Genomic DNA, 25,111 nt, shown 5'->3' with positions numbered 1-25,111 from the left:
CAAAAGCTAAGAAGGGCTAAGAAGTCAGCTGCCAGCCTCTGTTGCTGAAGCACCAGGAGACTAGTCAGTCACATATTTAGCTTTTTCTGTTAGTTTTTATAGTTTAATTCTCAAGTTAGTAGTGGTAATCTGATGGATACGGTGTGTGCATGATGTGTGCAGATGCAGGAGCAGCGAGCCACAGTTTGTGAACAGCTGAAGATACTTATGGCCTTGGTCAGCCAACTGCAGGCTGCTACCTTAGTGTACAGCAGCAACGGAGAAACTGGTGCATTGAATGGGACACATCCTCAGTTCCCATAGGTGGGTGACAGAGGTGGTGAAGACTCCTGGCCTCAGATGTAGGCTGGAAGCAGAGCTCACAATCTGCAGAATCTTAGCTGGGGTCAGTCAGGATTCTTTGGTTTGGAGCTGAGTGGAGGGGCTCCACTAGTGTCTCTGCTGATTTTGTTAGTCCTGGCTGCAGTTTTCTTGAACTGTGTTATGGCATGGAGCGTTGTAGGACACCTCCTGATAGGTCAGGGATGTGCTACACCAAGGAAGCAGCTATTTGAGGAATGGTTTACTTGTGGAGTACACATGGGGGTTTCTTAGTCTAGGCAGTAGTTTGAGATCCTCTGATGAACACTTGCAAGTCTATAAACAGAAAGATCACATACAAAGTAGACACACTTTGACTGGCAAAGTCTTAACAGTAAGTTGTTGAAGTATTAGTAACAAAGTTCTTCAGTGTACTCTCAGATTATTTTCAGGACCGAAAGCTGGCTGAAAACTGAAGTAGAAATCTCTTAAGTATTTAGCTAGCCATGGAATCTATATTGAGGAGACAGATTAGGTGCCATATCAGAGTATTCATTGCTGTCAATACAAATATTGTGTCTATTGAGGTTGAAATTGAGTCTGACTGTGAAGTTATCTGAACATGAGTAGCAGGCGTAGGCGGACTTTAGTTAGTTGTTGGATGCTTTTACCTGCCACATTCTGCCGTAACAGTTGTAGAATCATTCGAGGAAAGTCTAGCACAAAAATACCCAGCTCACACAGTATTAGCTGAAGGCAACTTTAATCTGCCAGGTATGGGGGATGTTTCCAGAATGAGAATTTCGCTCTGCAGTGGAGGGTGTGCTGATATGAAACTTCCTGGCAGATTAAAACTGTGTGCCAGACAGAGACCCGAACTCAGGACCGTTGCCTTTCGCGGGAACGTGCTCTACCATCTGAGCTACCAAAGGCAATGGTCCTGAGTTTGGGTCTCAGTCCAGCACATAGTTTTAATCTGCCAGTAGGTTTCATATGATCAGTTGACTGTCACACAGAATCCCGCATGGAGGACATAGAAGTAGGCATCTGTGGCATAGAGAAGCAACTGAAAGGGTTGAAAACAAATAAGTCACCAGGTCCGGATGGGAATTGTAGTTAAGTTTTACAGAGAGTACTCTGCGGCATTGGTCCCTAACTTAGCTTGCATTTATCGTGAATCTCTCACCCAGAGCCACAAGCATTGGTGGCTCCTGTCTATAAGGAAGGTAAAAGAATGGACCCACATAATTACAGACCAATATCCTTAAGTTCAGTTTGCTGCAGAATTCTTGAATACATTCTGAGTTCAAATATAATAAGAAAGATAGAAAAGCTTCTGTCCACAAATCAGGACAGATTTAGGAAGTGTCACTTGTAAGAAACGCAACTTGCCATTTAATTTCACATATCTTAAAAACAGTGGCTGGAGGGCGACAGGCAGATACCGTATTCTTCGAGTTCATTTGACACATTGCCCCACTACAGATTGTTGACAAAGGCTGGGCATATGGTTTAGGTTCCCAAATATGTGAGTTGCTTGATGACTTTTTAAGTAATAGTATCCAGTATGTTGTCCTCAACAGTGATTGTTGATCAGAGACAAGGGTATTATCAGGAGTGCCCCAGGGAAATGTGATAGGACTGCCCTTATTCTCTATATACATAAGTGATCTGGCAGATAGGGTTAGCAGCAATGTAAAGCTGTTTGCTGATGATGCTGTGGTGTTGAGTGACTGTACAAGTACACAAGATGACTTACAAAGAATTTATAGCTGGTGTGATGAATGGCAGCCTGCTCTAAATGTAGAGAAGGCTTAATTTCAGCAAGGATGAGTCAAAAATGACATTCTGGCTCCTCCTAGGAATGTTTTTTTTACTTACTGGAACAAGATGGCACCAGAGATTTATAATAGTACATGTGTATTAAATTGCAATGTAACAATAATTTGTTACCATGCTTGAACCGAGGAACATGACAATAGGTGACTTATCACAATGCAGTGGGCAGTGGCATGTGGTGAAATACTTTGATCTCGATGGGCCAGGAATATCTTCATTGTTCATAATTAAATGCTTTATTAATTAATACTGCACACATGTTCACTGGGTGGCTACAGTTCAACTGTTTGAATTTTGTGGCTGGCAGTAGTTTAAAAAGTGATGTTATAGTCAGGAAGACTAACTGACTTATTCCGATATGTATCAAACAGAACTAGGGGAAAAAAGTGACACTGCTGCTGTGGCAGACTGTAACACCTGTTGTTTATATTAAATCTTATGATTTGAATATAATAGAGGGAAACATTCCACGTGGGAAAAATATATCTAAAAACAAAGATGATGAGACTTACCAAACAAAAGCGCTGGCAGGTCGATAGACACACAATCAAACACAAACATACACACAAAATTCAAGCTTTTGCAACAAATGGTTGCTTCATCAGGAAAGAGGGAAGGGAGGGAAAGACGAAAGGATGTGGGTTTTAAGGGAGAGGGTAAGGAGTCATTCCAATCCCGGGAGCAGAAAGACTTACCTTAGGGGGAAAAATGGACAGGTATACACTCACACACACACACACACACACACACATATCCATCCGCACATACACAGACACAAGCAGGCCCATCAAAGGCAGGGCTTGTGACAGGATTGAAGTGGGCAGTGGTGACAGGAGGATGTATTGTTCAGGTCTTGCATGTATGTCTATTACAGGCAGATGAGCCGTGAGACAAAGGATTTGGAGCGGGGGTGGAGTAAGGATGGATGAGGATAGGGCACAGGTTTGGTGGGCAGCAGAATACCACTGTGGAAGGGGTGAGGAGGATAGTGGGTAAGTTATTCTTCATTTCGAAACATGGCGAAAGGTAGTCAAAGCATTAGCGGAGGATATGATTCATTTTCTCCAGTCGTGGTTGGTATTAAGTAATGAGGGGAATGCCCCTTTGTGGTTGGACGATGGGGATCTGGGATGTGGTGGATTGCACAAGGTTATTACGGTCTGTGAAGACCTCAGTGAGATCCTTCTTATATTTGGAGAGGGACTGCTCATCACTAAAGATTTGATGGCCATATCTAGGTCATATGGAAGTGATTTCTTGATATGGAATGAGTGGCAGCTGCCGAAGTGGAGGTATTGCTGATAGTTGGTAGGTTTGATATGGATGGAGTACTGATGTAGTCACTTTTGAAGTGGAGGTCAGCATCGAAGAAGGTAGTTTGTTGGGTTGGAGAGGACCAGGTGAAGTGAATGGGGGAGGTGTTGAGCCCATCCATATCATTGAGACATCACACACACTCATGCAAATTCAGCTCACACACACATGGCCAGTCTTTGGCAACATGACTATGGTCATGTGTGTGTGTGTGTGTGTGTGTGTGTGTGTGTGTGTGTGTGTGTGTGTGTTTTGTCAAAGGCCTTGTTGGCCAAAAGTTAACTTCCCAGCAGTTTTTTTTGTTGTGCCTTTCTGTGACAGCATCTCTGCTATCTAGTGAGTAGCAACTATCCTACACATAGAATTATATTTACAACAAATAAAGTATCACGAAATGTCGTAAGTGGTATTTTTATCAACAGGTAAGTGGAAAGAACCACCACAGTACACTGGTAAATCAGGATATGAATACATTCCACACACTTAAATGAATACTGTACTCTAAATTTCATGACTTGGAATCCATACCTCTGTTATTATTATCGTCACCATTTTCTTCACCATATTACATTTTCAAAGTGATGCAAATATTGCCATCTTACTTTAAATGTTCAATAATATAAATTTGTGCACTTGACAAAAAAAGAAACAGCACGTAGTACTCTTTGAATGTAATATCAGTGAATCACAGTTGGTATCAGTAAGCCAGTATAAATACCTGGAGTAACACTTAATAGGGTCATGAAATGAATGATCAACTAGGCTGTCATGAATTTATTAGTGGAATACTATCCAAATACAATCAGTCTATGAAGAAAACTGATTACAAATCACTTGTATGATCCATCTGGGGATATTGCCCAAGTGTGTAGCATTCATATAAAATCGGATTAAGAGGGTATATTAAATGTATACAGTGTAAACATTAGTAAAACTGACAAACTGCAGGGACAGATTCCTGACTGCAAATGGAAGGAAAAAGATCAAGAACTGCATCATTGGTACTGTAGATGGTGACCTCTTACCATGTGCTGAGTGTTACTTGTGTGTTTCAGGAGATGGTGTTTGTGTGCAGAAGCACATGGAAACAGTCAAGAGGCAGCATGGCTATACTTAAACAAGTACCCTCGCAATCACCAACTACATTACACAACATTGCAAGTCCTTTTTGGGAATTTATGGATCACGGGTTTTTTCAGGCAGACAAATGTGCAAGGAGGCGGCAGACTATGTGTACACTAGATTTCGAGGACTAGGTTCTATAGGATGTTGAGATGAACCCTGTACAAGCTCCAGGCAGTGGCTTGCCAACGTGGTGTACACCAAAGTACAATTATGTGTATCCTACATAAGAACTACATACATTGCATCCCATGGAGGCTACTTTGAATACTTGTTATGATATGGAAACGATGTGGCTCTGTACTGTGTTTTGGGACAATTTGTTGTCACTGCATGCACACCATCCATTTCTGGACACATGTTCATAGGACTTTTTTCCCCTCCATTTCCAGTCATGAATCCATACCTGCAGTTTGTCAATTTTATTGACGTTCACCTTGTGTAAAGGAGGGCAGTATAGATTGTCACAGGTTTGTTCGACCTACAGGGCAGTGTCAAAGAAATGTTGAAAGAACTGACAGACTGTTAAAAATAGACAAAACCTATACTGAGAAACTCCCTTAACAAAGTTTCGAGAACCAGCTTAAAATAATGGCTCTATAAATATACTACATATTGGTCCCATAGGGATCATGAGGACAAGATTGGATTAATTACAAAAGCATAGAAGTGTTTAAAGAATCATTCACTGCAAAGTCCATACGGGAATGGGACAGAAAAAAGCCTGATAACTGTTAGTGCAGTGTATCCTCTGCCATGAACCTCAGTGATTTGCAGACTATAGATGTAGATCTTCTCACAATTTTCCTCTATATAACATAATAAATATAATAATAATCATCGTTATCATCATCTTCTTCTCCTTCTTCTTCGTCTTCTTCTTCTTTGTCTTCTTCTTCGTCTTCCCAGGGCCCTAACACATAATAATACATCAAAAATACTTATATCAAACTATATTCTCCACTTCTCAGTTATCTAAGAGTGTCATGCAATAAGTACATAAATATCAGCAATGTAACCATCCACTATAGGAAACCACACATATTACTACTCCAATACATCCAACTTTATTGTTATCTGACATGACAAGAATGTTCATAGCTTACCAAATTTAAAGATTTTCATTTTCACACTATGCGGTCTTACTTGAAACAACACTTTTTTCCAGTTGTACAGTTATTTTCTAAATATGAAAGTGATACTTCTAAAGGAGTGTTACTATGACATATTCTTACACCACTCTTAAACATATGTTGTTTTTCTATAAGGATTGACTCTCATTACTGACATAATTTATGTGTTTTCTGTAGAAACTAGAGTTCTGAGTTTCCATCTTCTTTCATCAAGTAATTCAACATAAATCTTGAATTATGGGGTACATCATAAAATAATGAAGTCAAAAATCCCAAATATGTGGCCACGTGAACTGCCAAGCTACACAAAATATTATCAAAGTTATAAGATTTGTCACTTGAAATAAGAAATATAATAGGAAAATTTTCCATGAATAACTGACATTGGAAACATTTCATAAAGCTAATTTTATTAATTTATCTTACTCAATCAATGTATATGATTGGTTTTCCATGTGGCTTAGATTTTCTTCTTCTTTTTTCCCATTGAAGAGAACACTCTAGTGGTCTGATGGGCAATGTAATGAGTAGTTTAGTCTTTTGTAATAAATTTGAAAAGCCTACACAATGTAATAGCAAACAGCACGTGATATGTAACTAAATGAAGTACTGAAAATTGTAGTAAAAACAAACTGCAGTAAAATATAAATTTCACATATCACTACTTCCTAAAATCCACCACACAAGGTGGTATTACTCAATCAGTATCATACATTGGTATTGATTCCCTGAACCATTTTCTAAGTTGAGATTATTTATGTATTCTTCCACAACAGATTTGAGATGATATAATCACAGAGCATCATTCATCAAAATTTCACATAGTGTAGGCAAATAATGGCTACTCTGAGCTAAAAAAAAACTACCATCAATATGTTATTAAGAGGGTAACTGATAATCACTGTTCATAAAGCAATAAAATCATCAACAAGCCTTGTAACATAGGAAAATTTAATGGAGGTGGATAGTATTGATAGGAAATAACTTTGTTAGACTTGCTGGAATATGTTGCGCTCCTGATCTTTTAAAAAATGATTTCCATGATTTTGAGGCAAACTGTGATCCATTATCAGACATTAACATTCCAGATATACATACAATTGTAAAATAATCTTTTTCTAATTTCAGAATCAATAATGTAATATATCTGACATGTTTGTTACTTACATTTGCTGTTTGTTGACATCTGTCCTAGGTTTTAATCTACTTTCTGACCCTTATTGCCATATTGAAAAAGTATGCATTTTCTTGCATCTTAAACATTTTTGTGTACAAAAATGTTCACAATTTTCAGAATGTACATGGTAAGTTTGTTAGTATACTTTTGTGGTTAACACAATTTCTGATGACATCAATCTAAATTTATTATGCTAAACCCAATCCGTTTGTGTATTTTGTAAAATTTACTAACTCTGTTGCAATCATTTTACCAAAAACACTTTTCTCTAGTCCTCAATTATCACCATGACTCTGGTTGCTTTAAGTATAGTTACAGATGGTGCTATTTACTTTTTCATCACCAGACAATTGGCTTGACTGCTGGTTGAGTGCAGCCCTTCTATCTCTGTGGTACTAATATGAGAAGTATTGCAGAAACTTCAAAAAAGAACTAAAGGGCACAACATAAAGCATTTGCATGATGTAGTTGCTATAACAAGACACAAATTTGGGACTGAATCTGGGCCTCTGGGACTAGGGTCAGTTGCTCCTCCCAACATGCCACTAAGGCTCTTTCTGATCCAGTAACATGCTTAATTTTTAGTCAAACGGACTTTGAGACACGTCCCATCTGGTCAACCTGCAGTGATACAACTTGTATTCTTGTGAGTAGCTTGTGGGCTTGTGATCTGAATCCACAATTCTTCTAAGTCCTGACAATTAGTTTTTAAATTTAGTTATTGTTCAATGTACAGCTATCAGTTATTTTGTAGTTAAACTGCAAGTTCTCTCGTGCTTTTGTAGATACTACTAAACTAAACTAAAACTAACTAAACTCCTTCCAAACAGGGCATGAAGGCCTAATGGTACCAACTGGTCGCTGTGTCATCCTCAGCCCACAGGTGCCACTGGATGTGGATATAGAGGGGCATGTGGTCTGCACACTGCTCTCCCGGCCGTATGTCAGTTTCCGACTGGAGCCGCTACTTCTCATTCAAGTAACCCCTCAGTTTGCCTCACAAGGGCTGAGTGCACCCCACTTGCCAACAGTGCTCGGCAGACCAGATGGTCACCCATCCAAGTGCTAGCCCAGCCCAACAGTGCTTAAATCCAGTTATCTGACGGGAACCGGTGTTACCACTGTGGCAAGGCTGTTGGCTTGTAGATAATACTAGCAAAAGCAATTGACATGTGTTTGTTTACCTTTCCCATCCACAGTTTTTATTTGAAATAAGTAATGCACAGAGTCCGTGATCATTGACATCACAAGATAAATAAAATGGTAAGGATGAATGTTGTCTGTAAATAATGCTGCAATAACATACTGGGTTTTTGTAGAATTGAGAGTTTCCTGACAATCTTGGCCCCTTACACAAATCAAATTCTTTTTCAACATGCTACACATACACAGTGCATTCATACTTTGACTACCAACATACTTTCTATGGAATCCAGACATATGAAAGAGAAGGATTTTAGGTGTTCCTTATTTCTAGATTTTGGAATTTGGTCAGTGGCTTCAATTTCATCAGTTTCACAATGTATGCTATTGTATAAATTGTTGCCCCAAAAATTTTAATTAATTGATCACAAATGTAAATCTTCCCAGTTTCATGGTCATTCCTCCTGATACAAGTTAGAAAACACTCATTTTGTTAACAAATAATGCTAATCCCAACTCTGACTGCAAAGCAAAATGTCATCCAGATGCACAGCCAGAAAAAAAGTCAGTTTTGATCCAGTGATGGCATTCTCAGCTGGGGGATAGTAGATGTACTGATAATGGTTTCAGCATTGTTCCCCAACAGATAGCATAGTGGCATAGCAACCAAAGTGCCATCTGTATCTACCCTTAAATAGGGAATGCTTGTAGTCAGAAGGCTCAGTGTTTTGCAAACATGTGAAGCAAGCTGGCATCCATGCCATGGAGACACACCCATGCTGCCTACAGCCAACTGAGCAAGTTTGAAAGGAGTGAAGTATGGCCTTCTGAGTGATGGGATGGTCCATTTGGAGAATTGTTACACAGGTCGGATCTGCTGTGTCAGTTGTGCACTGATACTGGTATCAGTGGTCACGTGAACATTCTCACACCTGTAGATGAGGTTCTGCTTGTCCATGCACCACATATGCCCAGCAGGATCATCAGATTGTAAGGGCAGCCAGGGCAGTTCGTAGAGCTACCACAGCACATATAAGAGGGCTTGTCATCACAGACATGTCAACACGAACTTTTGTGAACTGGTTCTTAGCAGCAAGACCATGAGCACACACACCTCTAGCCTCTGTCTTCACTCATGCCACAACATCGACATGCACGGCTTGACTGGTGAAGTGAGAGGATCACTAGGAAAATGGAATAGTATGCTGTGGTTTTCAGCAATGAAAATAGATTTGTCTGCACTTAAGTGATGGTCATTTGCATTTTTGACATAGACAAAGTAAGTGCTGTCTTGTAGAGTGCATTCATCCAATACACACTTGGCTCCGCCCCAGGCCTTATGGTATGGGGTGCAATAAGCCGCAACTCTCATTCACATTTGGTGTTTCAGGATGGGATGCTAACCAGCACTTGGTATGTGCAGAATGTTGTTAGACCAGTTCTTTTGCTCTTCTTGCAACAGGAAGGTGATGTGTTATTCCAACAGCATCATGCTTGCCCACACACTGCTTGTGAAGCACAGTGTTCTCTGCAAGACATGCTGCAACTTCCTTGACCAGCACAGCCTCCAGACATATGTACAATCAAGCATGTGTGGGTTGTGGTGGGATGAACAGTGACTCATGTGACACATCAACCAACAGCTTCAACAGAATTACTTAAAGAGCTTGAGCAGACACGGCATAATGTATCCCAGGACAGTATTCACCATCTGTACGATCAACTAGCTGCCTGAGTCGGGCCTACATTGCCACCTGTGGAGGCTACGCCATTTACTAATATAGGTGTTTAGGCATGAGTTAATACCTGGTACCTCAGAACTCTGCCACAGAAATATTTAAGCCAAAGGACACAGTGCACTACTGATAACTTACCATTGTCCAAAAATGCAATTTTTTTGTGAGCTACTGGAACATGTGGAACTTGATGAGGTTCAGAAGTTATATTTAAACTGGTCATCAACTTAGTTCACTCAAACTTATGTAGCAACAAGATGATTATTTTATTTATGAATACATTTGTTCAAATGTATTGAATCCGAAACAAGTCTCAAACCCCTTTCACATTTTGCCACAACTATCAAATAATTATAATAATCAACTGCTGCTTCCCTCAGCTATGTTATACTTTTGCATATTTTGTAATTCCTTTTCAACAGCTGGTCTTTTTGCAGTTGGTGCATTATGTGGTTTTATAAAAATACTCGAGAGATTTCAGTCTTAGTACACACTAAGAATTTCTAACACTTCCTTGAATATCACTGAATACATCTCCATAGTCCCAAAACAAATTCTGAAGTTCATTTCTTCATTCATTATTTAGATCTATATTTTCAAATGCTTTCTTCTCAATAGCTTTCATTAACTCTTCCGTTTCGACTTCTAATTCTGAACTATCTTCTACTATAGGATTTCTATCTTTCAGAAATGACAACTTTTGTCCCCAAGAATCCTCTTCCCTCCATTTTGAATTTTATTTGAATTTATTCTCCTTTGTGTCTATTATGCATTATCTTTTTCTCCTTTGAGTCTAAAACTGCATTAACTTAATGTAACAAACCCATTTCCAAAATAAACTGCATTCTGAAATTACCATATAACTATAGTCAAATTCACTTTCAAATGGCATTAATGTTTGCTTTCCTGCCACTGGCATTTCAGTGTTCTTCTTATTTTGCCTAGTATCAATATTTAGAGCTTCTGGTAATTTAGAGCTTCTGGTATTCTTGCAATATGGCTACATAAATGAATTATTGCTTTTGTTTCTCAGCCCCCTGTTTCTGCCCTGTTTTTTTACTTCATCACCTGTTGTTGCATCAATGTCTTCATCTAGTAAATCATATCCAAATTCACTGAATTGTGTAACTTTGTTGTTTTGAATACCATTGTTCCTTATAGCATTTGTCACTTACCTTCATCATCCAGTTAATATTTAACTAGGAATGCTACTATGACTTACACAATTATGATCATTACTGAAGTCACCAAACAACATGGTCAAATCTTCTTTCGTTCCTACATTTGTCTAACATGATTCATAAGTTTCATTATAATTTTCCTTCTGCCAGTCAGGGTAAAGTTTTTGCACAAAATTGCTAATATTTCCAAATTCAGTCATTAAGTGGACCTGTCCCACCATTTCTACAAATTTTATACAAAAAATTCTTCTTACTAATCTTATGCCTTCAAATTAAATACTGATCAGAAAACTTAGTAACATACTTTCTCCCAAATACTTACATTTACTAAGCTATGAGTGTCAGTTGTCTTTGTACATATGATAGATTCTGTCATTTCTTTCTCTTTGTCATTCACATTTTCACTACATCTGATGATGCAATGAGAAAGATGCTGTCAACATATTCCAATTAGAAAAAATTTCTTTTAACTCTGCCAAATAATCTACATCTTCATTCTGATTTATTCAATTACTCTCAATCCCTCCTTCATACAGAACATAACTTATTACAGCTACTAACTCATATTTCATCTGTCATATTTTATCACACTGATCATGTTCCACTACCTCCTCACTTTGAGAAAAGATCTCAGAAATGTATATCACCCCAGTCTCTCTATAATTCCTGGATTTTTTGGTCTGTTTATACTTTTCTTCTACATTGATATTGTAAAAGTTTACTAGATCCTCTTCTTGCATTACTACTTTACTTGGCTCTTCAGCCCAGTTTTGCCACAAATTACTCCAAAACTCTTGATCTAATTTTATTAATCTAGTGTTTCTATGTTCTTACCTTTCTACTGTTATAGTGACTATTTTGGTTTGAATATTTGCCACAGTTAGTGGTCCATGTATTAAAATTATAATTCCTCATTCTCATATTGTGGACCTTCAATTGAAGTGACCCTTAGCTTACCTGCTCAGTAATTCTAGCACCTCTACTTAAATTCTGAGGTGGATGCTGATTATGCTTCCAGTTTATGTTGCCTATTTGATTTCATGTTATATTGTCTCCCTCTGTTATTAGCATAATCTTTTGGTGTACTCCTTTCCTGATTTCTGTAATTATTCCCCTCAATCCTCCCATGGTAGATACTAGTGCCCTGACTTTGTCAAAAACCCTGCATATTTCTTTCAAAAAGCCATACTGAACTTATTTGATGAATCTGAACATATTTTAGAAATTATGCAGCTGATTCATCTGGCCCCATACACTAAACCCATACAATACTTTCAGGTAATCTTCTATTCAATGCATCAGTTTTAGTCAGCTTGTCAAAATGCTATCTCAACTGGACAGGTTTCTTTAATTGGTTTTACACAATTCTTTCATCCCCTTCCATGTCCCTTGTAACTTCATGCATTGGGGGATTGGCTTTTAATTCTGGCCTGCTCTTATTGTGACCAAAATTTGTTAAGGAAACTCTTTTTCAGATTGTTGATATGCTAAATCTTCTATAAAGTGTAATTTACCCAGAATAGCACATCCTCATCAAAACAGCTTTTCATAGTATAATTTTAGGATTGTCAATAATATCATGGAATGTAGTCGAATTAAGTCGGGTGATGTTGAGGGTATTAGATTAGGAAATGAGACACTTAAAGTAGTAAAGGAGTTTTGCTATTTGGGGAGCAAAATAACTGATGATGGTCGAAGTAGAGAGGATATAAAATGTAGACTGGCAATGGCAAGGAAAGCGTTTCTGAAGAAGAGAAATTTGTTAACATCGAGTATAGATTTAAGTGTCAGGAAGTCATTTCTGAAAGTATTTGTATGGAGTGTAGCCATGTATGGAAGTGAAACATGGACGGTAAATAGTTTGGACAAGAAGAGAATAGAAGCTTTCGAAATGTGGTGCTACAGAAGAATGCTGAAGATTAGATGGGTAGATCACATAACTAATGAGGAAGTATTGAATAGGATTGGGGAGAAGAGAAGTTTGTGGCACAACTTGACCAGAAGAAGAGATCGGTTGGTAGGACATGTTCTGAGGCATCAAGGGATCACCAATTTAGTATTGGAGGGCAGCATGGAGGGTAAAAATGGTAGGGGGAGACCAAGAGATGAATACACTAAGCAGATTCAGAAAGATGTAGGTTGCAGTAGGTACTGGGAGATGAAGAAGCTTGCACAGGATAGAGTAGCATGGAGAGCTGCATCAAACCAATCTCAGGACTGAAGACCACAACAACAACAACAACAATAATATCATAAATGAAAGTATCTCAGAGTGTCATAAGAAATCAAAAGGATGCAACTTGCTACCTCCAGGACAACTTTCCACTGGAATGTTGGACAGTACATTACAACCTGTACTTATCAAAAATAAGTAAATAAAAACATAAAAATAAAATTGCAGCAACACATTCACTAAATTATTCTCCAAAATTGATATTGTTCTTTCATTATTATCTTTTTCATAATTATGTTTTGAGTTCCAATAGCTTTTTCATTTTCATTACAAAATTTTGCCTCCCAGCTACTGATAATGGATTCAACTTCATTACACAAATTAAGGCCCTCATTTGAAATTTTACCTTGTATTTCAGCTTCCAAATCAGTTAGTTCTTGATCAAAAATTTGAACCCTGGATTCTATGTTGGTGACTTCATAAATTTTTGCAGTTTTTAAATTTACATTTTTAGCCTGATCTCTTCATTCATTTTTTACAGCAGTGATTTACGTACTTAGGTCTTCCATGAATATCAGAGTTTGATTCCCTATTTCATACTTGATCATGTCAGTTTCTGATAATTTAGTTTCCTAATCCACTTCTTAGAACATGGTTGCTTTCAGAAATTTGATTATTTCACAAATTTGCTTAGATAATTCACTTTTTATAGCATTACTGATTTCCATTCTCAGCTTGGTCTCATCTCTTAAAATATTATAACAATAGTTTATTTCATGAATCTGTAGAATTTGCAATGCTCTTATGTAGTCCTAGTCCTGAATGGTCCCCTTCCAGTGAGTCTAGTACTGAACCACTTTTCTCTTCTGTAAATGGCATTTGCAGTGTTTTAATAATAATTGCAGTTGTAAAATATTAAGATTCAGTCCAATCAAACAAAAGAACTGTTCAATACTAATTTTTATTTGAAGTTTTAGATTCCATTTCACTTTTGAAGTACACAATACATGGAGCTAGGGCAGGGAGTTAGAGCAACTGAAACAAAAGCTAAAAAAGTTATTGTATAGAAATGCTATTATTCCTGAGAAGAATTTCTGTATGACAGTGTGAAAATCTGAGCAAGAAAGCAAATGATTGTTAACTAAGCTTAGCAGTTTTATGTCAAATAAATGACTGTAATAATTATGTTTTTTAAATATTAATGCTATTGTTATATACTGTCTCTGTAACAAATTTGAATTGCAGTTGCAGTGTTGACATGTCCCCTGTACATTAAATGTCTGATTTAAATGTGTATGTTATCAGACAATAAAAACTCTTCTTCTGATTTTGCTTTCTGAGTAAACACATGATACGTTGGAGCATTTTCAGCAATGGTAGTTTTCTTATGTGTTTTAATTAATGAGAATATTTTGTCAGTTGCCACATGAAAAACAAAATTCCAGGAAGTTGTGTAATTCTTGTAATTTCACTTAAGACAGAGAAATGAGTAGAAACATAACTTTTCAGATAAATGTTTCTCAAAAACATTGTAACTTTCCACCATTTAACATGCCTGAATCGTACCAAATATCATGTAAACATGCAAAATCGTGACATTTTATGTAAGATGTTGCAGATCAAAATTTATTAACTTACCTTTTGATCATGAATATGTAGTTGGCTTTACAATAATAATTTATATTTAATGTAAAATCAGGTAACTCCCAAATCTAAACAATGTTCTGAAACCATCTGTTTTTTAATTGTATATTGTCACTATTTCAGTTCTTTGACTTTTCCACATATGAAAACATGTTTCTGTCTAAATTATAATTATAATAAATCAGATGTAAGTAAAATGACTGTAACCACACCAGAGGTATCGATAATGCAATGGCAGGCATCCATGTGTTACAAATAGTAGTCAAAAGTGCCCGACAACACAGTAAATGTATAATACAGTTCAGTTTGCAATTCATAATTGAGTTATTTCATAAATGCTCAATATGTATGCCTTTTGTTATTTATGCTTCATAAAAACTGTTGTTATTATGAGGGCTGATGTTTCACTTCTGAAAGTTACTGCAGAAAAAAATAAAAATGAATGTGCAAGATACATGCTTTAATCAAAACTAGTTGAAGAACCTGGATCATTAATGAGCTGAAGATGACAGCAAGGTGACCATAGACAATTACCTATAGATAAGTTTGTTAAATATTTCTTAAATTGTGAGTTCCTTAAATATGTAATCATAATGCAATATTAGCAGTAACATCTTTAGAAATGCATTCTGGTTTGAGCTGCCACAGATGGCGGTAATGTGTGCTTGCGGTGTGCTTGCTTGAGTGTATGTGACTCTTTTTTTGGTGAAGGCTGTGGCTGAAAGCTGTAAGTGTCTTTTGGTTGTGCCTGTCTGCAGCTTAACGCGTCATCTTAATGGTAAGCAACAATTTATCTTTTCTTTCCTTTATTGATATTTCGACCTGGAGAGTCCACTATTTAATGGAAAAATCCAGGATGGAATAACAATAATATTATGAAATGGAAAGACTGCTGCTCACCATTATAGAGGAGATGTTGAGTTGCAGACACACTCAACATGAAGACGTGTTGAGCTTTTTCTAAAGTAAAACACACACACACACACACACACACACACACACACGACACACACACAAAAGCAAACACAACTCGCATGCACTCAGCCACTGACCACTGAAGCTGGACTGTGAGCAACTGTGACTGATGGGAGAAGCAATCTGTGTGGTGGGGGTAGGAGGAGGCTGTTATGGGGAAGGGAAGTGATAGCAGGGAAGGGGTGGTGGAAGGTAAAGTGCTGCTTGGGGGGAGGTAGCAGGAACGTGGTGGGGACGGGGTAGGACAGCTAGGTGCAGTCATGATGTTTGGCAGAGAAGAGAGGAGGGAGGGGTGGAAAACAAGAGAAATAGGTGACAGGAAAAAAAGAGAGGAAAAAAGACTAGTGGGTTTGTTGGTGAAACAGAAAGCCGTGTAGCACTGGAGTGGCAGCAGGGAAGGGGACGGGTGGGTGAAGGACAGGAACTAACAAAGGATGAGGCCAGGGGGTTCTTGCAAGGAGAGTTCCCACCTGTGCAGTTCAGGAAAACTGTTGTTGGTAAGAAGGATCCAGATGCTACAAGCTGTGAAGCAGTCATTAAAGTGAAGAAGGTTACATTGGGCAGCATGCTCAGCAGCTGGGTGTCCAGCTGTCTGTTGGCCACAGCCACAATTTGTTAGTGGCCATTCGTGTGGACAGGCATCTTCTTGGTTGTCATGCCCATGAAGAATGCAACACAGTGGTTGCAGCTTAGTTTGTAGATCATGTGACTGCTTCTACAGGTTGCCCTGTCTCTTATGAAATGGGTGATGCATGTGACAGGGCTGGAGTAGGTGGTGGTGGGCAGATGTATGGGACAGGTTTTACATCTACATTTATTGCAGGGATATGAGCTATGAGCCAAGGAGTTGGAAGCCCAGATGAAGTAGGGATTGACAAGAATATTATGTAGGTTTTGTGGGTGGCAGAATACCAATATATGAGGGGTGGGAAGGATAGTGGGTAGGAGATTCCTCATTTAAGGGCATGATGAGAGGTAGTTGGTCTCCAATGCACCCACTAGTTTCACTTTCTCCCCCCACCCACGCCTCCCCTGCCACCACCCATCTATTTCTCTCTATTTTCTGCTGCTCTACTCCTATCCTTTCGTGCCAGCCCCGTCCAGTCTGTCTTACATCCCGACTGCATCCAGCTGCTACCTTGACCCCAACGCATCCCTACATGCTGTTACAAGCAGTACTATACAGACCCTACCCTACCCTGTTAACCCTCCCTGTCCCTGTTCCTGCCCCTGCCTCCTCTTCACCCTCAGCACCCAGATTGCTTTTCCCACCAGGCAAAGATGCTCCCAGCCCAGCCTTAGTTGCCAGAGACAGTGCCGTGTGTGTGTGTGTGTGTGTGTGTGTGTGTGTGTGTGTGTTTTGTCTGCTGTAGAAAGAGGCCTTTTGGGCAAAAGCTCAATATGTATGGCAGTTTATTTGTTGTGTCTTTCAATAATGATTATATTTCTGATGATGTATCAACTTTAAAGCTATTTGTAATCATTTTGTGTAAAAGTAAATGTGGTCTGCCAATTCTGACAAATTTTAAATCTGTCACATAGGTAGTTTCATAATGGATTTGTTGTCTTCTTTGGGGTATGGTTGTTTTGCATTTTTCCAGTTCAAGAAATCTGGTACTTTCAAACTGATAATAGTTCAGTGGGTAAAGTTCATTTATTTCAGCATCTCTATCTTTAAACACACACACACACACACACACACACACACACACACACACACACACACACACACACAACTTAAATTATTTTACACTAAGGTCAACATGCTCCCATGCCCAAGCAAGGACTCGAACCTCCAATGGAGGGAACCGCACGAACCGTGGCAAGGCGCCTCAGACCGATCGGCTACCCTATGTGGCACACACACACACGTATTTGATAAACAGATGTTGGCAAATGACAGGATGCAAAGAGGAGAGTATTTTGCCATATGGTTATTACACAAAACTTCGTTATCTAATGTGTTATTCCAATAACTACAAACTTTTTTGATGAAAAAACATAATTTTTAAGAGCCATCAACAGCTGGTTAAATGAGAAATGCTGTGAGTTTTGGAACAGCATAAGTGAGGATATTACACTCTTTTTTAGAGCTAGGATGTGCTTTTTCATATTCTATTAACCTTACTTTTCTTCATTTCCTCACTTAGTAAACTTAATAAATCAGTTTCAGAATTCTGGTGCATTTGCATCTGAACAGCATGTTAGTGACATGACATTGTGTAATCTCCACTGTGTTTTGCAAAACAAACAAATTTTAACATGGCAACAAGTGAAATGTATGTTTTATTCAAAATTTGTGTCTCATGACGTTTCTCTAATAGTTGCAAATGGTTAACAAGCCAGGTGAAAATCAATTGCTGCTTTTGTTGGATTTTCAGCTGAGTTACTAATCAAAGCACAGGTGGCAGTAGATATTTTTGAATGGTCACTATGCAAGTGTGGTCATGGAGGGGCTCCACTTAATATTTACAAGAAATATGAGTGTAGGCTTCAGTTTAGAATGACACTTCCCTTCCAGTGCTCAGCATTACCCCAACAGTGCCTGCCCACAACCTCCACTACTGATTGCACAGTGTCCCATGAGACCAGCCATTTGTAGATGTTAGGTAGCTGTCATGCTGTGGTTGATATCGCTTTATGAAATAACTTCTAACACTAGTCTAGAATGAATCATTTCTCTGTAATGAGAGGTAATAAATCACAATGCACCATGTTTCAAAATTGTGTTCCAAAAGAACTGTGGTCATTTCTGGTGCTTCAGCAATTGGTACACCCGAGATGACAGTGTAATGGATGAGGTAGCCAATGTACAATACTATCACTTTATTCCCACTTGTCAGGTTGGAAACTGTCCGCCACTCGTGGTCTCGCGGTAGCGTTCTCGCTTCCCGAGCACGGGGTCCTGGGTTCGATTCCCGGCGGGGTCAGGGATTTTCACCTGCCTCGAGATGACTGGGTGTTTGTGTTGTCCTCATCATTTCATCATCATCCAGGAAAGTGGCGAAATTGGACTGAGCAAAGATTGGGTAATTGTACGGGCGCTGATAACCACGCAGTTGAACGCCCCACAAACCAAACATCATCATCATCAGGTTGGAAATTTCCCCAAAAGGTAATTTTTGTTTTGGTGAAATGGAGCAACTGCTGGCAGAATAACTATCAGGTTTCCTAGGGGCTACCTTGGAGACATGCTTCCATTGTTGACAATTCCGGCAGTGGCTTACATAATGTCTGACAGATCAGCAGACAACTGCCTAAGGTTTTGAATCTACCAAAGGTCATTGTAAATCCAAGATGACCTGATGTAGGAGCTTTTTGAAAATGCTTTAGTATGGCTGACCACAAGTGAGCTGGGGTGATGAGGAAACATTTCCAACCCATTAGGTCATAATGCAATGTATGCAATGTTCCAGTTATTAATCTGAATTCTTGTTTGATGGCTTCTTCATTTTCTAATGCCTCCATGGCCTTTAGCAATGCTGGATCTTCCCTTTCTTCTGATACAGTTTCCATTAGTGCAGCAGTGGCTGGGATATCATCAGCACTACAAAATTCACCCAATAGACATCACAAAAATGTTGAAGGCAGTTGACAATATTCTACTTTGAAGCTGCATTTCTGAAACTTAAATGCATGTCTTGCAAACTATCTCAATTTATCCTTCAGTCTTGTCCACCAACAACTGCAAGACCTTCTTTTCTTAGGTCTGGGGATTACTATGAAGTTATAAGCATGACGACTTAAGCCTCCAGAGTACAGGAATACTGTGATTCACACAGTCAAATGCCTTAGAGAGGTCATAGAAAATACCAACTGGTATTATTTTATTATTTAACTCTTGAAAATCTGGTGAGTGAATATGTAAATGACATTCTCAGTAGAGCAACCCTTCTGAAACCCAAACAATGATTTGCCAAGGGTACTATTCTTGTTAAGGTGAGATATTATTCTAGAATACATCACCTCAAAATTTTGGAGAATGGTGCCAGCAGTGAAACCTGTCAGTAGTTATTGAGATCTCTCTTATCATCTTTGTTAAAGAAGTGTTCAACAATGAAATATTTCATTCTCTCTGGAAAAGTGTCTTCAGCTAGTGATGCAGTATATATATATATATATATCAGATAAGACTGGGTGTATTTCATGGGAACAAGTTTTAGTACTCTATTGGAAACACCACCAAACTAGATGACCTTGGCTCTGAGCACTATGGGACTTAACATCTGTGGTCATCAGTCCCCTAGAACTTAGAACTACTTAAACCTAACTAACCTAAGGACATCACACACATTCATGCCCGAGGCAGGATTTGGACCTGCGACCGTAGCGGTCACGCGGTTCCAGACTGAAGCACCTAGAACCGCACGGCCACACCGGCCGGCACTAGATGACCTTTTACTTTTGAGTGAATGTATAACTTTTTAAATTCAGAAGGAGAAGTTGGTGATACTTTCGTAAGTGGCTCCATAACCTTTCCTGGTGTAGTGATTGATGATATTCAGATTGGGCCCCAGCTGGAATGTAATGTCAGCTTGACACAATATTTCAGGAGTCCACCTGGACGCCATCTTCAGGTGAGTAAGCTGTTGCACTAACTCACTGGAACTGAAATCAAACCACACTGGGGCCCCTTTATACATTGGCCTATATGTCCACCATGTTTGTGCAAATGTAACGGCCCTTTAGCACAAAGCACGACAGTGCACCAATGGTGAAAACTTGTGGAAACGATAAATCGATATCAAACACTGTTGACACCTTTCAGTGACAGAAACAGTTTAATGTCAAAGAAAACAGTGTTAAAACTTACTTAAAGGATAGTCCTTACCTCTGTTTATAATATTGTCAGAGAGCCAGATTTCAACACCTTCTTTTGCTACACAGTCCCAGCAATGTGATGCAGGAGCAACATATTGTGTTCATCATACAGCATTTTATTTCCTTCAGTAAGACAACTGCAGGTTTTTCGGGGCTTAAATAAATGTGTGTGGTGATGGTGCTCCATGCATCCATCCTGGACCATATGAATCATTTGTGCAATATAGGCTTTCCCACAGTGTCAGGGAATTTTGTAGACACCAGTCTTTCTCAAACCCGAATCATCCTTTACTGAGCCAAGCAGTGCTCTAGTCTTAACTGGCAGATGGAAAACACTTTTAACATCAAGTCTCTTTAACACTATTCCTATTTTTGAAGATATGTTTCCCACAAAAGGTAGGATAGCTACCGATTTGCTCATATCTTCTGTTGGTTCCCGCGAAGTTCCAATCTATAGAGCATGACGAATCTGATTGTTGGTATAACCAATCTCCTTGAACACTGCTTTTAGATGATCCAGTTCTTGTGTCAAACTACCAGCATCTGAGATTGCATAAACACATTTTACCAATGTACATAGGACCCATTTGCGTTGGTATGATGGATGACAACTTGATGTATGAAGTTAGTGGTCCATATGCAGGGGCCTAGAATAAACACTGTGTCGTAATGTTCCATCATCTCTCCTGTAGACTAAGACATCTAAAAATGGAAAATTTCCATCCTTTTCAACTTACAGCATGAATTTAATACTGAGATGCAGGCAATTAAAATGATTTAGGAAATGATCAAAAGCATCCTTACATGTGGCCAGACCATAAATGTATCATTGACGTATCTCCAAGAGCAAGTTGGTTTTAGGAACATCATCTTCAGTGCTGTGTCCTAAACACTGTGTCGTAATGTTCCATCATCTCTCCTGTAGACTAAGACATCTAAAAATGGAAAATTTCCATCCTTTTCAACTTACAGCATGAATTTAATACTGAGATGCAGGCAATTAAAATGATTTAGGAAATGATCAAAAGCGTCCTTACATGTGGCCAGACCATAAATGTATCATTGACGTATCTCAAAGAGCAAGTTGGTTTTAGGAACATCATCTTCAGTGCTGTGTCCTCAAAATCTTCCATAAACAAATTGATGACTATTGGGGATAATGGACTCTCCGTAGCCATTCTGTCAGTTTGTTCAAAGCATTTGTCATTAAATAAAAAATACACTATGTGATCAAAAGTATCCAGACACCCCCAAAAACATACATTTTTCATATTAGGTGCACTGTGCTGCCAGCTAGTGCCAGCTACTCCATATCAATAACCACAGTAGTCATTAGACATTGTGAGAGAGCAGAATGGGTGCTCCGCAGAACTTACAGACTTTGAACTTGATAAGGTGATGGGTGTCACTTGTGTCATACGTCTGTACGTGAGATTTCCACACTTCTAAGCATCCCTGGGTCCACTGTTTCCCATGTAATAGTGAAGTGGAAATGTGAAGAGACACATACAGCACAAAAGCATACAGGTTGACCTCGTTTGAAAGACAGAGACTGCCAACAGTTGAAAAGGATCATAATGTGTAATAGGCAGACATCTATCGAGACCATCACACAGGAATTCCAAACTGCATTAGGATCCACTGCAAGTACTATGACAGTTAGGCTGGAGGTGAGAAAACTTGGATTTCATGGTCAAGTGACTGCTCATACGCAACACATCACACTGGTAAATGCCAAACAACACCTCGCTAGGTGTAAGGAGTGTAAACATTGGATGATTGAACAGTGGAAAAATGTTGTGTTTATTGATGAATCACAGTACACAATGTGGCAATCTGATGCATGGGTGTGGGTATGGCAAATGCCCGATGACCATCTTCTGCCAGCTTGTGCAGTGCCAAAAGTAAAATTCGGAGGCAGTGGTATTATGGTGTGATCGTGTTTTTCATGGAGGGTGCTTGCACCCCTTGTTGTTTTGATACATGGCACTATCGTAGCACAGGCCTACATTGATGTTTTAAGCACCTCCTTGCTTCCCACTGTTGAAGAGCAATTCAGGGATGGCGATTGCATCTTTCAGCACGATCGAGCACCTGTTCATAATGCACAGACTGTGATGGAGTAGTTACATGACAATAACATCGCTGTAATGGACTGGCCTGCACAGAGTCCTGACCTGAATCCTACAGAACATCTTTGGGATGTTTTGGATGCATTTCATGCCAAGCCTCACTGACTGACATCGATACCTTTTCTTAGTGCAGCACTCCAGGAAGAATGGACTGCCATTCTCCAAGAAACCTTCCAGCACCTCATTGAACATATGCCTGCAAGAGTGGAAGCTGTCATCAAGGCTAAGGGTGGACCAACACCATATTGAATTCCAGCATTATCGATAGAGGGCACCACGAACTTGTAAGTCATTTTCAGCCAGGCGTCCGGATACATTTGATCACATAGTGTATGTCAATGTCAACATCTGGTGACAAAGCTTAGTTGCTTCTTTGTTCAATTTTTCACCAGTTAAATGCAAAGTATCTTCAAGAGGAGCTCTGGTGGAAAGCGACACAGCGTCAATACTAATGAGCAAATCCATGTGACTGACAAACAAAGACTTCAAACGCTGAATAGAAACCAGAGAACTGGAAATATGATTTTAACATTTTCTGATACGGGGACTGAGAATGGATGCCAAGTTGTAAGAAGGAGCATCCAAATTGCTAACAATAGGCTGAAAAGGAACACCTTGGTTGTGTACCTTAGGAAAACTGTATAATATCAGCAGAACTGCAGCATCACATCAAAATTTTTGAAGAACATCATCAGATAATGAACTTTTTTTTAAAGTGAAAGTGTCATGCGTTTTACATGTTCAATTGGATCATTCTGAAACCTTTGGTAAGCCAAGTCTGCAAGTAAAAGATCAATTTTACCCAAATAATGGTACTGCCAAAGGAGAACTGTTGTGTTACCCTTGTCTGCCAGTAGAATTACAAAATATTGATCTTCTCTGATGGACTGGATCATGGCTCTTTCAAGTGAGGATATGTTACTTCATAGGGGTGGCACCCAACGCAATGTGTGAGAGACCTCTTGCCTAACTTCATCAGCTATATCATTGGGACACCTGGACACTGCTTGTTCAACTGCAGAAAAGAGGACATTCCTCCATGTGGGGGCATAATTTATTCATGGACACAGTCTGATATTGCCCAGGATGACCTGTCAAACCATTCCCAGGATGAAGCAGACAGTAGTGCCAATACTTCCAAATGAAAACAAAATAAATCCTTGGAAATGGCATCCAGTTGTCTGCATGTAAAACAAATGTGCTCCCTTACTAAGGCTAAACCAGCATGCTTCATAATGTTGTTGACCCTTTTTATCACAATTTAATGAACAATTCTGGCAAATTTAGGTATTATACCTTCATTCCAGCATCTCAACAGAAAAGTAAGGGTGCTCAGCAATTTCCTCTTCTTACGAAGTTTGTCACACTTCCTTATAAGTTCAAACATTTCCTACCAGTAGAGACTCGTGATGTGGCTCTGTAAACTTTCGTGGCATAGTGATTGATGATCAACATGTATCATCTTGACACAATATTTCAGTGGTCCACCTGACTGCCATCTTCAGGCAAGAAGCTGCTGCACCAACTCGCTGGAATTGAAATCAAACCATGACAGTGGATCCTTTATACACCATCTGTAAATCCACCATGTGTGCATGAATGTAATTGCCCTTTAGTGCAAAGTACAACAGCACACCAGTGATGCAAACTCACTGAAAGGATTAATTGATATCAAACACTATTTATCAAAACAAAGACCGTTGTTTTTTAATGTCAAACAGAACAGTTCCAGCTCTTACTAAAAGAATACCCCTTTATCTCTATAATATTGTCAGATAGCCAGACTTGAATAGCTTCTTTCATTACACTGTCCCAATAATGTGACACAGGGGCAACCTCTTATTTCTCATCATTAAAAATTTTGTGTCCTTCAATAAGACAATGATCCGCAACTGCAGATTTTTCTGGCTGAAATAAACACATGTGGCAGTGGTCCCCCATGCATCAATCCTGGAGCATATGAATTGTTGGTCCAATATGGGTTTTCCTGCAAAAGCAGGGAATTTTGTAGACATCAGCCAAGGATAATGGGACATTATGATAGAGTGATTTTCATAAGCCCACGCATATCTTCATGCATCAAGTTGAGTGGAGTGCCATCACCACACGTGTTTATTTCAGCCAGAAAAATCTGCATTTGCAAAACATTGTCTTACTGAATATTGTTTTGCTACCTTCTATTTTGTTCAGTAGTGAGATCCCTTTTAATAAGAGTGGCACATGTGTATCTTCTTTTAATTTGTGGCTGAGACATGTTGTTCCATGTTGCCATATGTACCCCACTCAATCAAAAACTTGCATGCCACTCATGTAAAGGGGAACATTTTCATTGTGTTTTATGTTTCCAGCTTCCAGTTAGTTTTACTACAGTTCTGTACTGCCCCTGCTCAATGTTTCTTTACCACTCGTAATCTACTTTGA

The 25,111-nt window shown here is 39.0% G+C and overlaps 1 protein-coding gene across 1 annotated transcript in view; it reads left to right on the top strand.

Annotated features, from left to right (window-relative positions):
* The first annotated feature begins 3,847 nt into the window (after positions 1–3,847).
* LOC126095379 (modular serine protease-like) overlaps positions 3,848–25,111 on the top strand; it is a 130,590-nt gene continuing 109,326 nt past the window's right edge. The window contains exon 1 of the mRNA XM_049910183.1: positions 3,848–3,852. Within this exon, the coding sequence (XP_049766140.1) occupies positions 3,848–3,852 (5 nt within the window). The remainder of the gene's footprint in view (positions 3,853–25,111) is intronic.

The sequence above is a fragment of the Schistocerca cancellata genome, chromosome 8 (assembly GCF_023864275.1).
Source record: "Schistocerca cancellata isolate TAMUIC-IGC-003103 chromosome 8, iqSchCanc2.1, whole genome shotgun sequence".
NCBI lineage: Eukaryota > Metazoa > Arthropoda > Insecta > Orthoptera > Acrididae > Schistocerca > Schistocerca cancellata.
The sequence above is the reverse complement of the archived record's forward strand: the minus strand, read 5'-3'. Positions and strand labels throughout refer to the sequence as shown.